Genomic DNA, 13,296 nt, shown 5'->3' with positions numbered 1-13,296 from the left:
GAAAATATTCCTCTTCTGTTAGAACTTCACCGTTCTTTGAATTTCTCCAAAGGTGTTGTTTATGTCCCTGAGTTGGTAAAATGCTCCGAGAAGGAAATTGAATTACAACTCCAAGCACAAGGCGTAGTTAAGGTTTTTAGAATAACGAAAAATGTAAATAACACCAGAATTCCCACACCGACACTTATTATAACGCTTGAAAAACCTGAAACTCCTGACAAAATCACTTTTGATTTCCTTCAAGTTAAAGTTAGGTCCTACATTCCCAACCCAATGCAATGTTATTCTTGTTTTCGTTTTAGGCACACTAGCAAATATTGTAAAACCAAGAACTGTGGCAAATGTGGAGACTCTGACCATACAAACACCTGTCAATCTGCACTGAAGTGATCAATTGCGGCGAGGCCCACCCTGCATATGATCGATACTGTAAAACCTACCTACGAGAAAAAGAAATTGAAACTATTAGATCAAAGAAAAAAGTCCCATTTACGCAAGCAGAATTGCTGTTTAAACAACGCAATGTTTCACATACACCACTCAATGTTACCTTCTATCAAGCCATCAATAAACCCGACAACCTAAACAACCATACTTCAAATCAACCAATCCCAAGTATTGAACCATTAACCCAACAAACTTACTGAGATTGTAGAAAAACTATTAATACATTTAGCCACCTTGAAAACGTAACCAGACCACAAATTCCTCCAAACAGCCAACTGGTAATAACAGTTCCCTCACAGAAACGTGAAACCACAAAACTAAACATAACAAACTCATCTACTACACATCTCAACAGTTTAAACCGTTCATCTAACTTGCCCAAAACAATCTCAGAAAACAATAGCCAAACCAACCAGTGCATAAATAAAAAAAGGCCCGCTTCACAGGGCTCTTCATCAAGCAATTGCTCAAATCCACCAAACCCCTTAGGAAAACTCCAGCACAAACTTAAAAAACAAGCTTCCAGCTGATACACAAACAATTATGGTACCAAAACTTATCAGAATGAAAACTTTACAGTGGAATTCAAAGGAATTAAAATGCCGCCGAGAGAAAATACGGCGGTTAATATGTAGCCAAGGTTCATCTTTCTTCTGCTCTCAAGTAACTCATTTTCGAACATCGGACAAATTCTATCTCAAGAGCTGTTCAGTAATTCGTAAAGATTTTCGTGTGTGTATTATCACCAATGATAATGTTCCTTCTCACATATATATGCGGTTGTATGTATGGAAGTGCGGATGTGTGTTATAATTTCTTATAAAAATCCTTCATTGGAATTTAAATGGCACACACAACGCAACGAAATCCAATATTTAATTGGGCAGTTTAGGACGGAAATTATCAGTTTACAAGAAACTCTTTTAAAGCCAAACGAAACACTGTCACTACGAAATTTTTTCATTATCCGTAAAGACTACAGGGATGGTCAAATTGCGTGTGGAGGAGTCTGTTTAATGATAAGTGATGATATTCCACACAAAACTATCCCCGTAATATCTAACCTACAAGTTATAGCAGCTAGAATCTTGAAACCACCTCACTTGACAGTATGCTCAATCTATCTACTCCCAAAGAGAGAGGTATCTACCATCGACCTCAAAGAAGTAATCGACCAATTGCCCAATCCTGTGTTCTGAATGGGCGATTTCAATGCCGTTAGCCCCCTCTGGGGAGGAGAACGAGTGAGTAGAAGAGGAAAAGAAATTGAAAACTTTCTTGAAGAATGCAACGTTAATATTGTCAATAATGTGGCCATGTCTACACACTTTTGGGCAAGGACCGGCAGCGTTTCTAATATAGATCTAAGTATTTGTAGCCCAAATATACAACATCTTTTAGAATGGAGTACTTTTCCGACACACATGGTAGTGATCACTTCCCTATTGTAATTAGAGTTGCTTTTTGCCCTACAACAACTGAACGACCTGCCTCTTGGCAGATATCAAAAACTGACTGGAATAGTTTCAAACAAAATGTATCACTGGATGATCTAAACCTAGATGAAGACAATATCGATATTCTGTTGGAAAACATGAACAACCAAATTCTTGACGGAGCCCAGCTCTCATCCCCCGAACTAAACCCAAAGCGCGTCTCCATCAAGTACCGTGGTGGACCATTGCTTGCAAAAATGCGATCCGAGAAAGGATAAGGATATAAATTCTTTCGCATTGTATAAATTCACTTTTTTCCACACCCTACATGTTTTTGTTAAATTTAAACAATGTTGTAAATTTCAGGCCCTGCAGATGATCTCAATAAAGATCGAAACGTTTGCACGATAAAGAAAATATTTTTCTGAAACCTACATCACACCAGACCGCATCTCACGATTTCTGAATAATCATTTTGTATCATGAGTAAGACTAATCAATTTATTATTAAATGATTTATTTATTTGTTATTTAAATCTCTTGGGTATAAGTAGAGAAAACCTAATTCACACTGTTCGTAATCTGATCTTGGTTGCGAAGCAAATGAATATTTTTTAATATAGTTGGAAAACTTGATCTTGTTCATTTGTTTCACGTTTTTCAAAATACGCAATTACTCAGCCTCAGTAGACGATTTCGTTTTGTCAATGTATTGATATATTTGGTAAAATCCAACTAATTTAGGAATAATTTTCAATTTCAGTGCGTTACAAATCTGACTATTACGTGTACACAATCCGTTGTTGTTGCGTCAAAAAATTCAAAATAATAGTTCAATCTAATATTTTTAAGATCTGCGCGTAAATTGAAATTTAAAAAAAAATTTAAATTTCTAAAACACAACTTCTAGCATGTATTCTTCACTCTATCACATCTCGTCCGATGTCCAACTACGGTTCTCGTCGCTATTTGGTAGTTTACATCGATTAAAGACTTTCTTAGAAACCACACACTCAAAAATCTACTCGACAAACTTTCAATACAAAACACCTCATTTTCCCATCATTACTGCAACCAATCTGGAACTACGGAATGGAACTGTAACATTCAACCAAGCGTTCCAACTTCCAACTTTTGAAGTTAAAAATCCTTTATCTTTGCCCAAACACACTTGTCCTACCATCCTATCTATACATTTTTTTAAATCCCAAAATTAATTAACCCTATATACACATCGAAAACTACTATTCTAACACCTTTTATCCCACGTCCCTTCTCTACGTCTAAAATGCCTGAAGCGCCAAGGGCCTCGCGATTTACTAGCTAGTGAGGAAAGCAGGTACAGTTATGAAGAGAATAATTATTTAATCACTTTTCCATATTTTAATGTTATAATGCAAATTTTATAAAGACGACAACCCTACTTGTAACGTTGTAGAGCTGTTGAAACACAATAAGAAACCCTGTTGAATTTATTTCAAATTGGGACGACAACAAATATCAGTCTTTTTTAATAAATTTTAAGGAGTTAAAAGATAAAAACGATGAATTAAAAAAGTAGAAAGTAAAATAGTAGGAATGCAAATTCAAATAAAACTGGACAGTAACTAACACTTTGTCTCTTTTTAACTGACAAATGATCATTGTTTCCACACACAAAAAAATTAAATCCATTTAATATGAAAATATAGAAAAATAAAATCCCAATTACTAAAATGTTAATTATGATTTATTGATTGTTTTACCGATTTATCAATACATTCCTAATTCAGATTGCATTACACAAAGGTCATAAAAGTAATCATTCGTGTATATCCGCCCTCTACAAGGAAATGTTTTTGGCAATCGATATTCTCTTGACATTTCTTATTGCGACAAGCACAGATTGCTTTTTATTTTCCTCAATCTTAGAAAGAGGTGAGTTCGGAATGACCGAAATTTATTTTAGTTCATGTTAGATAAAACAATAGAAAAATGTAACAGAAAAGTCGATAAAAGAAGCACATGTCTACTATACTAGTGAAAGGGATATATTTTTTTAAATATATTTTTGTATATATTTTTATTTGTTTATTTTAACAATTAGTAACATTATTGCCAAAGTTTGCTCACTAGTAAACATAGACCAGTCAATAAGCACTCTTTCTAACCATAAAATATTTTATTCTCGTTCTTACGACATACCCTTGCTTTTTAAAAAGTACAGGGGCATTGTTATGAAATTAACGAAAGCAAATATGGCAGGATGTGTGATTGGACATGAGTTACCTAGATTTTGCAACGTTCTTAATAAAAGAGGTTTATTTCATTGTGTATAGTGCAGATTGAAACTTAGCGTTAATGGATTTTAGTATGCGTAAATTACAAGGTCAAGATTCGAAGGGTGTTTGAACACCGTTATTCAAATTCGTAAATCCGTATAGGATTTTTTTAAATTGTTGAATGTTGGCTCTCGGTGTTGAGTCAGTTTCTTCGCCCAAGATAATGATGCTTTCCATTGGAAGAGGACTAAAATTATAACAAAGAGACGTTAATGATGAGACGGAGTGTAAAGTATATGCTTTTGGATTTACAGGTGTTAAGTTTAATGCGACCCTTTGTAAACCATTGCTTAAAGGATTATAGACGAGGCTGTAGATTTTGATGATGTTGAATGATAATGGCAGTGTCATCATCAAAAGTGAGTTTGGTAGTGCATGCTGTGCACGTAACCTCGTGCAAACGCCCCACACAAAAGAGAGAAAGACGATCCAATCCAAAATTATAAAATATCTAATCAGGAAGATAGGATTTGTTGATTCTAAGATTGTTTCAAAAATTGGTGATAAACGGACAGGACGGTAGGAATTTGAAAGTTAATGAAGTTGGGTAGATTTAGCATAGGTCGAACAATGGAGAATATCCATTGCTTTGGGAAATAAGTGGTGCCGAGGGTTGCGTATGGTTATGAAAATTATTGCATTTTCTGAAGTGTAAAGGCCTGCAATGACTATAATTTAGCCCAATATATAGTAACAATAAAAATAATATTTATTTACAAATAAATTTAAGAGAGATAGAGAGTTGTATTTAAATTTAAAATTTATATGATAAAGTTCTATTTTTCACGATTATCACCTAGCGTAACAGTAATACAATTTACATCATGTTTTTACAAAAAGAACAAAGCATAAATAAATAGAAAAAATATTTTCTAAAAATTATGTAATTCCTTAGTTTTTAAAATAAATTATTCATAAAAGTACTAAATAAACAGTAATAATCATTCCAGATTGAGACTCTCAAAATATACATCTTTATAACAGGCAAAGTACACCAATTATAAAAATTCATTTATTAATACAAGAAAAACTTTTATATATCTCGTTTTAATGTTAAATGTTATCTATTTCTGTATCTTATTTTTTATATCGTGTTTTACGGTTGTAATTGGAACTGACCACCTACCATAAAATCTAGAAATTAAGTCACAAGTATATGTTGTTATGCTTAATATGTAAGGAGAGTATGGATGTAATGTACATGTTTATATTGTTGAAACCCATCAATAATTCTAAGAGCAACGGTTTAAAGTTTAAAGTATAGTAAAGTATACTATTTTCATAGTTGTTTTATACATAGTTTTCAAGATGTGTATACATATTTTTTTCAAACTAATTTTTTATCTTTGGTGTCAGCACTGATATTTTATTCACAAATCATTCGCAAACTCCTTAATAAAAATTGTGAAATAACAAGAAAAATTTTTGGTTCATTCATGTATTGGTCATTCACGTTCATATCAATTTTTGATGGTAGATCGTTTATTACCCTTTGCCATTATTGGATATGTAGATTTATTATATTAATATTTGGATGGTTTTTGAAAAGGTATCATATTCTCACTATTTTTGCAGAAAAGTTATTTTATTTCTGACATAAACGTTGACGTTTTTATTTGAAACAAAAATTTACATTATAAATTATAATTTATAATTATATATTATATCTATATTATAATTTACATATCCATACGTTATAATTTACATTATTCTTCGTCAATAACTCTCCTTTATCCCAAAAATAAAGAACCACAAATCTGATCAAACAATAAAATTTTAAAGAATTAACATTTCTTCTATTATTTCACTTACTATGATACAGAAAAAATATTTTTAATTCGAATAAATACATTTTGAGCAAATCAGACTATATGTAAACTTAATTAGAACTATATGAAAATATATTTGAAAGGTCGTATTATCTATAAGAAAATTTATTTTAAGGTTTAAATTTATTGACGTATAGTATTGGTGCATATAATTGATGAATATTAATACAGTTTTACTATATTAGTATAAATTATAGGATGGAGCAAAATTTGAATTCAAATTTTCATTAGTGTCTGTCATTAGCCCGTTCTTTGATCCCCATGAGGGTAAGGCGGTTGAAGTCGGCCAACAAGTTTTCAAGCGAATCCTCCCGGACCCAATCCATCACAATTCGAACGAGTGAAACGTCCGGCCGTTTCCATCAAGTCTAATTGGAAAACGTGTCATATCAGAACATTTGAATTCAGGAATGGCCGGGCTGAAGTCCGGTCGAAAGCTTCATTGTCATATGATCGGAAGAATCAGGGGCGGCCGGGAGTTGAATAATAATACGGCTCAACAGATAGTGAATGGGGACGAAATGCCTTTTAAATGCCATTTCAAAACTGGGGCTTACTTTCACACCCGCGACTCGAATAATACCAATCATTTACAACAACTAATCGTCAAACAATTCAAAACGATCTACTTAGAAAAAAACAAATCTATCCATCATCAAAACTTTCTTCGTTAACATTCAATAACAGTAACAGAGCTTTCGTATAATAGGAATTTTTGCATATTTAACGCTACTTCGTTAAACATTTAAACTTTCATTACGTTTAAAGCTGACACAAAGCGTTCTGTTTGCCAGGTTTGGGTCCAAAGAGAATCTTTTCATTCAAAGTACAAAGAGACAGCTCACATTAATTGATGACACTTGTTGAAGCGTATGCTTGAAATAATTGAAAGACAGTTCGTCAAGGCCTACCACATAAATTGGAGGGTGATCATCCAAGTGCAGAATATCTACGAAATATGCGTTTCCGTTTGTTTGTAGTTTTTAAAAAGTAAAAAGTGTAAAAAATAAATTCCCATAATAGGACGGCTTAACATCCAATTACTCGTTGGCCTTAGTGGACAAAAGGACAAAAATCATTACAATATTATCTCCATGTTATTCACTATTAAAAACCCATGGGCTTGTCGGTATTCGAACTCAAACTCACGCTAGCCGTTAAAATACGAAAGTTGGACGCCTTAATCACTCGGCCATCGCCCTTTGATTTTTAATAAGTTATTGAAGTAAAAAAAGTAGGGTTTTTATTGTTTAAGCCGTAGTATGGTAAGCAATTTCAATTTAATATTAATTATAATGTTTTTTAAATATAATTTAATCAGTTTTTCTTAATTTTAAGGGTTTTATGCCTATAATTCAAAATAGTAATTTATTATATAATTTCAAAAAATATTATGTAAAATATTTGTAAATTTATGAATAGCTCTATACCAAATAAATGAGAGATAGGTAGGTAGAGAAAGAGAGAGAGAGAATGAGGGAGCGAGAGAGAGAGGGTGAGAGGGGAGAGAGAGAGAGAGAGAGTAATTGGAAAATCAAAGAAAAAGACAGAACAAGAGAAAGCAAGAGAAAATGAAAGAAAAGGAGATTAATTAGTCCTATCTGTTATATACCAAATAAATACATAAAAATATAAAATTGCAAATAAACAACAATTACAGTACTAAATACAATGTATTTACAGGATTTGACAAAGAAAATGCAAATAGGTAACGGTAAAAAATGTATTTTTTTTTAAATAGACAAATGGTTAAAATTTGAAACGAAGTAGGAGAGAAAGAGAGAGAGAGAGAGAGAGAGAGAGCGAGCGAGCGAGAAAGAGAGAGAGAGAGAGAGAGAGAGAGAGAGAGAGAGAGAGAGAGAGAGAGAGAGAGAGAGACTACTGGCCATAGGTGCCCCCATGAGAGATTTAGCAAAAAGGATATACCATAAAAACAGGGAATGTTATTTAAAAAGCGTATGAAAAAAGAATTCCTTAGAGATGAATATGAATTAAATGCAATACCTGTGCGCAAATTTATCCGTTTTGAAATAATTCCTTTTTTCTTTTATATTCATTGTGTTATTATTTACTGTATATAAATTGTACTGTAATAGCAATTGCTAGTAGTAGGCTCTCTATTTCAGACGTACTGTGCGTATAAAAAAAAGAAAAAAATAATAACACAGTGTAGTACAGTAGTAGTAATTGCTGTACAATATTCTTCGGTAAATATTTCAAAGTTTTTTGAATATTTGCAAGAATGACAACATTTGTTATTCCAAATGCAAGGCTGGTTTAATTTTGCCATATATTATCAAAATTAGCCTTGTAAGCGTACTGATTCTAAATTTGTCCAGAAAAGACGTAAACATACAATAATAACTATTAATAATTATTCCTTATACATTGATTATTGCCGAATTATTATTCCATTGAGCTCGGAACTGGTGTAATATACATCCCATTAAATACATACGCCCACAATCACATGTGGCGACGATTATAACGCAGATTGCCTAGTTTTCAGGACTTTACTTACATTGAAAGCCCTTTAGAGTCGATATGAACAATACGATGCTGGAAATAATCATGACTAGAGCGTTAGAGCGTAAATGAAGAGCAAATGTAGAAAGGTTGATTAGTCGATTGCTTGTTATCACAATCAAAAACATGAGGGTGTACCTTTTGCCCATTAGTAATACTTACTGCTACTAACTATTCATAGTACTGCCCTCTGTGTAACATTGTCTTTCTGTCTTTCTGTCACTATCTCAATGTGTTTCTGTTTTTTATTTCTTTCTTATTCTCTTGCTACCGTCCATCTATCTTTCTTTCTATCTTTCTGTCTATCTAATTTCTTTGATATTTATCTTTTCATTACTGCAATTTTTATCTCTCTATATTAGTTTTTTGCAGTCATACAACTTAGCAATTTATAACTTTGTACCAACGGATATAATTATTTCATAATATGTTATACATAAAAACAATTACAAATCTGCATATCACTACTTTTGCCTCTCTCACTCATTATTTCACCCTCTCTCTCTCTCTCTCTCTATATATATATATATNTGTATTTCTCCTTTCCTCTTTTCTCTGTTTAATTTGGTCGATCAAATTTCTTGTGAATTGAAAACTATTTTTTATAATTATTTTTGTTCAGTCAGTTAAAATGTTTGGGGAAAAATTGGATAATTCACCACTATTGAGAAAAATAAACCTTGAAGAAAACAAAGTTTTAGTTCAAAGTTACCTTCAAAGCCTTGGGTTGCCTTTTCATAATCACCTGTAGTTACGGAGAACGTCAGGTGTCAGTGGATCATTATTGTACTTGTTGACAAAAGTATAAAGTTTTGATGAAATATGTAATAATGATACTCCATGATTTTCAATTACTCTTTATCTATCTTTATCTCTCTCTAAGACACTTTAGCTCTCACTCCTTCATTTATTCTTCTTTTCTATTTATTTGCCTGTGTACACCCACTTTTAATTCGCTTTTTTTTCTTTTTTTGCAACAGCAGTGGTCATATAAACCCTCAGGGTGCCGGTGTTTTTGAAAAAAAAAAAAACATTTGTAAGTATGTCGGGTTTGAATGCAGGGCCGCTGGATTCAAACCCGGGACCTTTACCTTACAGTGATGAGCCCGTGTCAATACTTTCTTTTGTAACGGCAATCATTTAATAAGGTGGTTTTCCTATTTTTAAAAAATGTACATTTTGGCGTTTTCCTAAGGAGAATTTTCCCGAAAAGAAGATTGACATGAAATTAATGTCCATTTGAATAAATTAAATCGAAATTGGAAAAAATATTCGTTCAACTTTTCTTCCATATCGTTTTTCGTCTGGTTGGATGGAGTCAAATTCAAAAGCTCAAATCCTGCCAGACTTCGGCTTTTGATATCACTCACTTTCACCGCACAGGTGAAAAATTTAATTAACAGACGGAATTGTGCCACTCTCGGAATCATCGGAAGAAGTGCGCCCCACCGCTCGGCGAAGAACGAGTTACCAATATATAAACTGGAAAGGGAAGAGGGGTGTCACTGCCGATCCAGCCATGAAGAGGTGTGTAGTGTTAATTTTCGGCTTAGCTTCCCTCCAGGTAATTGAAAGCTTAATTAATTCTGTTTTTCTGCTCTTCCCGTTCAAAGCTTGCTTGTCTCGGTTTTCTCAAAGCCTTTTATCTTTGAACACGCTCGAATTTTAGCTTCATTACAGAAAATTTTTCCTTGTAATTCTTATCAAAACCGCCCAACAAAGATTGAAATGCAGAATTTTTTTCTTAAGAGTATTATTTTATTTGTAAAATTATTCATTTTGACACATTGAAAAATGATTTTTTGTTGAATTCTACAGTGTAATCATCCTGTAGTTTGGTAGATTTTCTGCTGCCAAACAGCAATGATAGGCACACCAAAATGGTAACGACCAAACTACCCTGTGAAGTAATTAGTGTTGCAATTTATACAGCTCAAAAATTTCACATGTCATTTTCATATTTTTATATTCTTTAGGTAGAACTATATAGAAAATTTATGTTTTTCATAGATGTGCCTGGGGCTGGAGGCCCTGGATTGTCTGGTAGTCGGAAAACCAGGCTGCATTGAAGGTCATCTGAACCAAGCTTTGACGAGGGCGCAATCCTTGCCGACGCTTAGGATAACACGACACTTATCAATTATCTCCTCATCGGTAGTAATACAAAAGCAAATTTAGAAGAAAATCTCCAATCCTTGCATTCAAATGCTTCTTAAAATTTTCAGAGGGAAGTCGACGAAGTCAGCGGAGAATCGACCACACTTGAGAAACTCGAGAGGTACATTTACGGTCATTCCCTTAAACTGGAACTTCCAGAAGAGTTGGTCAGTGGTGCAAGAGGCTTAGTCGGTGATGACTTCCTCGCCGATTTGCCAAAAACCATCGTACTACCCCTTGCTGAACAGGATTCGAACGAGGGTAACACAATAGTCCAGATATTACTTAATGTTAGAAAACGTTTTTATAAAATGATGCATTTATTTGAGTTTTTTATTGATTAATTACTGTTTTCAAAAAAACATCAATTTATATTATTTTGATTGTGGTGTAAAAGTAGATATAGTATCAAATATGCTTTGATAAAACGTATTGGTTAAAGCTTAGAATAAAAAAAAAATCGAAAAGATAAGTAAATCAAAAAGCTGTGAAAACTTTACTTGTATTAAATATTCAGTATTGATTTTTTTGAATTTTGCCTCGTAAATAATTTAACACCCAGTTTGTTTTACTTTAGTTTAAATGTTTTTTAAAATTTTATCTCCTGTTCCTTCTCTTTAATCTTGCAGAACTATTAACAATTTTTAAAGGATTGTTTTGTATTTTATAAGTAAACAATTGAATACTGATTATTAGAAACGTTGGAAATGTTGTACGGTTAAATTTTATTTGAGCAAAACTAGAAATTCTAATACTTTTTTTTTAACAGGCCGTGGCTTTGTTAAGAAAGTTGTTCTTCCATTCCTACTTGGTTTGAAGTTCAAGGCGACCGCCGTCATCCCCCTCGCAATGGCTTTGATCGCCCTAAAGACCTGGAAGGCGCTCACCCTGGGTCTACTCTCCCTGGTCCTCACGGCTGCTATGATCATTTTCCGTCTCACCAGACCCAAGACGGTCAACTACGAAGTCTACTACCCGCATCATCATCACCACGTCGACGAACACTATCACGCAAGAGCCCACGACCTAGCTTACAGGGCGCACGCTTGAATTTCCTAAATGTTGAAAAGGCAAACGACTATTTATTTGTAAATATGCGTAAATAAATATATTTATTATTTTCTACGATGGTATTTTATACAATCCATAAGATCCTAAGCTATGAACAGGTCCCTAACTTTATTTCTTATGGGGACCTACAAGCAATCCAGATCTAATTTTAGCTCATACTTTTGTCAGAGAAAGAAGCATTCTGGAAGAAGCAAAATGGAAATAGTACTGACTCGACACTCAAATTTTTGAACCCGAAAAGCTATATGGTGTATGTTTCTTAGTGACCTGTTGTTCCATAATTTGTTGAAGTCGTGATGAGCTGTAGGCAGTTTAGAAAAACACCTTTTTCATTTTTATCCGACGTTTCGACCTTTATTCGGGACATCTTGAAGGCATAAAGTGTGGTGCTATTCTTTTGGTGTTATGTTGGGTTTTGTCAGAACACATTATCTCAAAACCAACCACAAGAATAATACCACACTTTATGCCCTGAAGATGACCCGAATAAAGGTCGAAACGTTGGAAAAAAATTAAAAAAGGTGTTTTTCAAAACTATTTCATTTTTGACCGCTCCTCATGACTTCAACAAGCTATATAGAATTAAATTAAGTCTGATTGGAACTGTTATTCCAAGTTAGTTTAGCATCATCAAAATGCAGATGTAATTCAAGGCAATTCAGATGTAGTATATCAGAAAATTCGTTAGATTATCCAAAGGTCGAGTTAAAAAATTCTCCCCTATTTGTAGTAAAAACTTCAAGATCCAACAGAAGGGACAGAACGAGCAAAACGAAATGAAGAAAATAAACTCCCCGTTATAATGTGCGCCTTCTAATCTTTAAAAGGAAAAAAGGAAGGTAGAGGGTCTTCTTGGAGCATTTGGGCTATCTTAGGGTCGGGGTTAAGTCTCACAGTTTTTAGTCCAAGCTTAGTAATAAACCTGCACCAAACAAGACATTCCATTTAAGACCAAGTCCAGCAATGTCATCTCAATAAAAGGGGGGGTTGCTAAGTTTTTTGCTTCTAATACGGTAAAGTTAATATTATTCATCTTGGAAAATGTATTTATTAAAGAATACCTATCAAGTATCATCCTGGCCCGCCAATACCAGATTTGGTTTACGGTTTGGCTCTTTTCTAAAATAGTTTGTCCCTGTTCTACAGTACTGGGCATGAATTTAAAAAAAGCATCCGTCCGAGACATATTCTTAATGTGCAACACACCTTTATATCTTGCAATTATATCCTAATCATGAGAAAGATTAAAAACTGATTAGCTTTTTAAGTGTTTTATAAAAACGAGGTAGTAGCATAAATGAGTAAATATATAATGCATTTAAGTACGACTTTATGAAAATCTTCAAGAATGAAAATAATGAAGAAATTGTTCTAGTCTGTTTATGGCATCATCTTATTTTTTTACAAGTTTGTAAAATGAAGCATATTAACATAGTTAATAGTTTAATGGTCTATCCAATGTAATATGCAGGTTATTAGAAATGTGACCAAATCTTAATATTAATTTAG

The 13,296-nt window shown here is 33.3% G+C and overlaps 1 protein-coding gene across 1 annotated transcript; it reads left to right on the top strand.

The window, feature by feature from the left end:
* Window positions 1–10,062: 10,062 nt before the first annotated feature.
* LOC106666963 lies at window positions 10,063–11,841 on the top strand. The gene is made up of 4 exons (XM_014394517.2): window positions 10,063–10,123; window positions 10,570–10,713; window positions 10,785–10,977; window positions 11,486–11,841. The coding sequence occupies exons 1-4, from the start codon at window positions 10,079–10,081 to the stop codon at window positions 11,764–11,766; spliced, it is 663 nt and encodes a 220-aa protein (XP_014250003.1). The 5' UTR covers window positions 10,063–10,078; the 3' UTR covers window positions 11,767–11,841.
* Window positions 11,842–13,296: the final 1,455 nt, after the last annotated feature.

The sequence above is a fragment of the Cimex lectularius genome, unplaced genomic scaffold (assembly GCF_000648675.2).
Source record: "Cimex lectularius strain Harlan isolate CLEC.00 unplaced genomic scaffold, Clec_2.1 scaffold133, whole genome shotgun sequence".
Classification (NCBI taxonomy): Eukaryota; Metazoa; Arthropoda; class Insecta; order Hemiptera; family Cimicidae; genus Cimex; species Cimex lectularius.
This window is presented reverse-complemented; position numbering and strand designations above follow the sequence as displayed.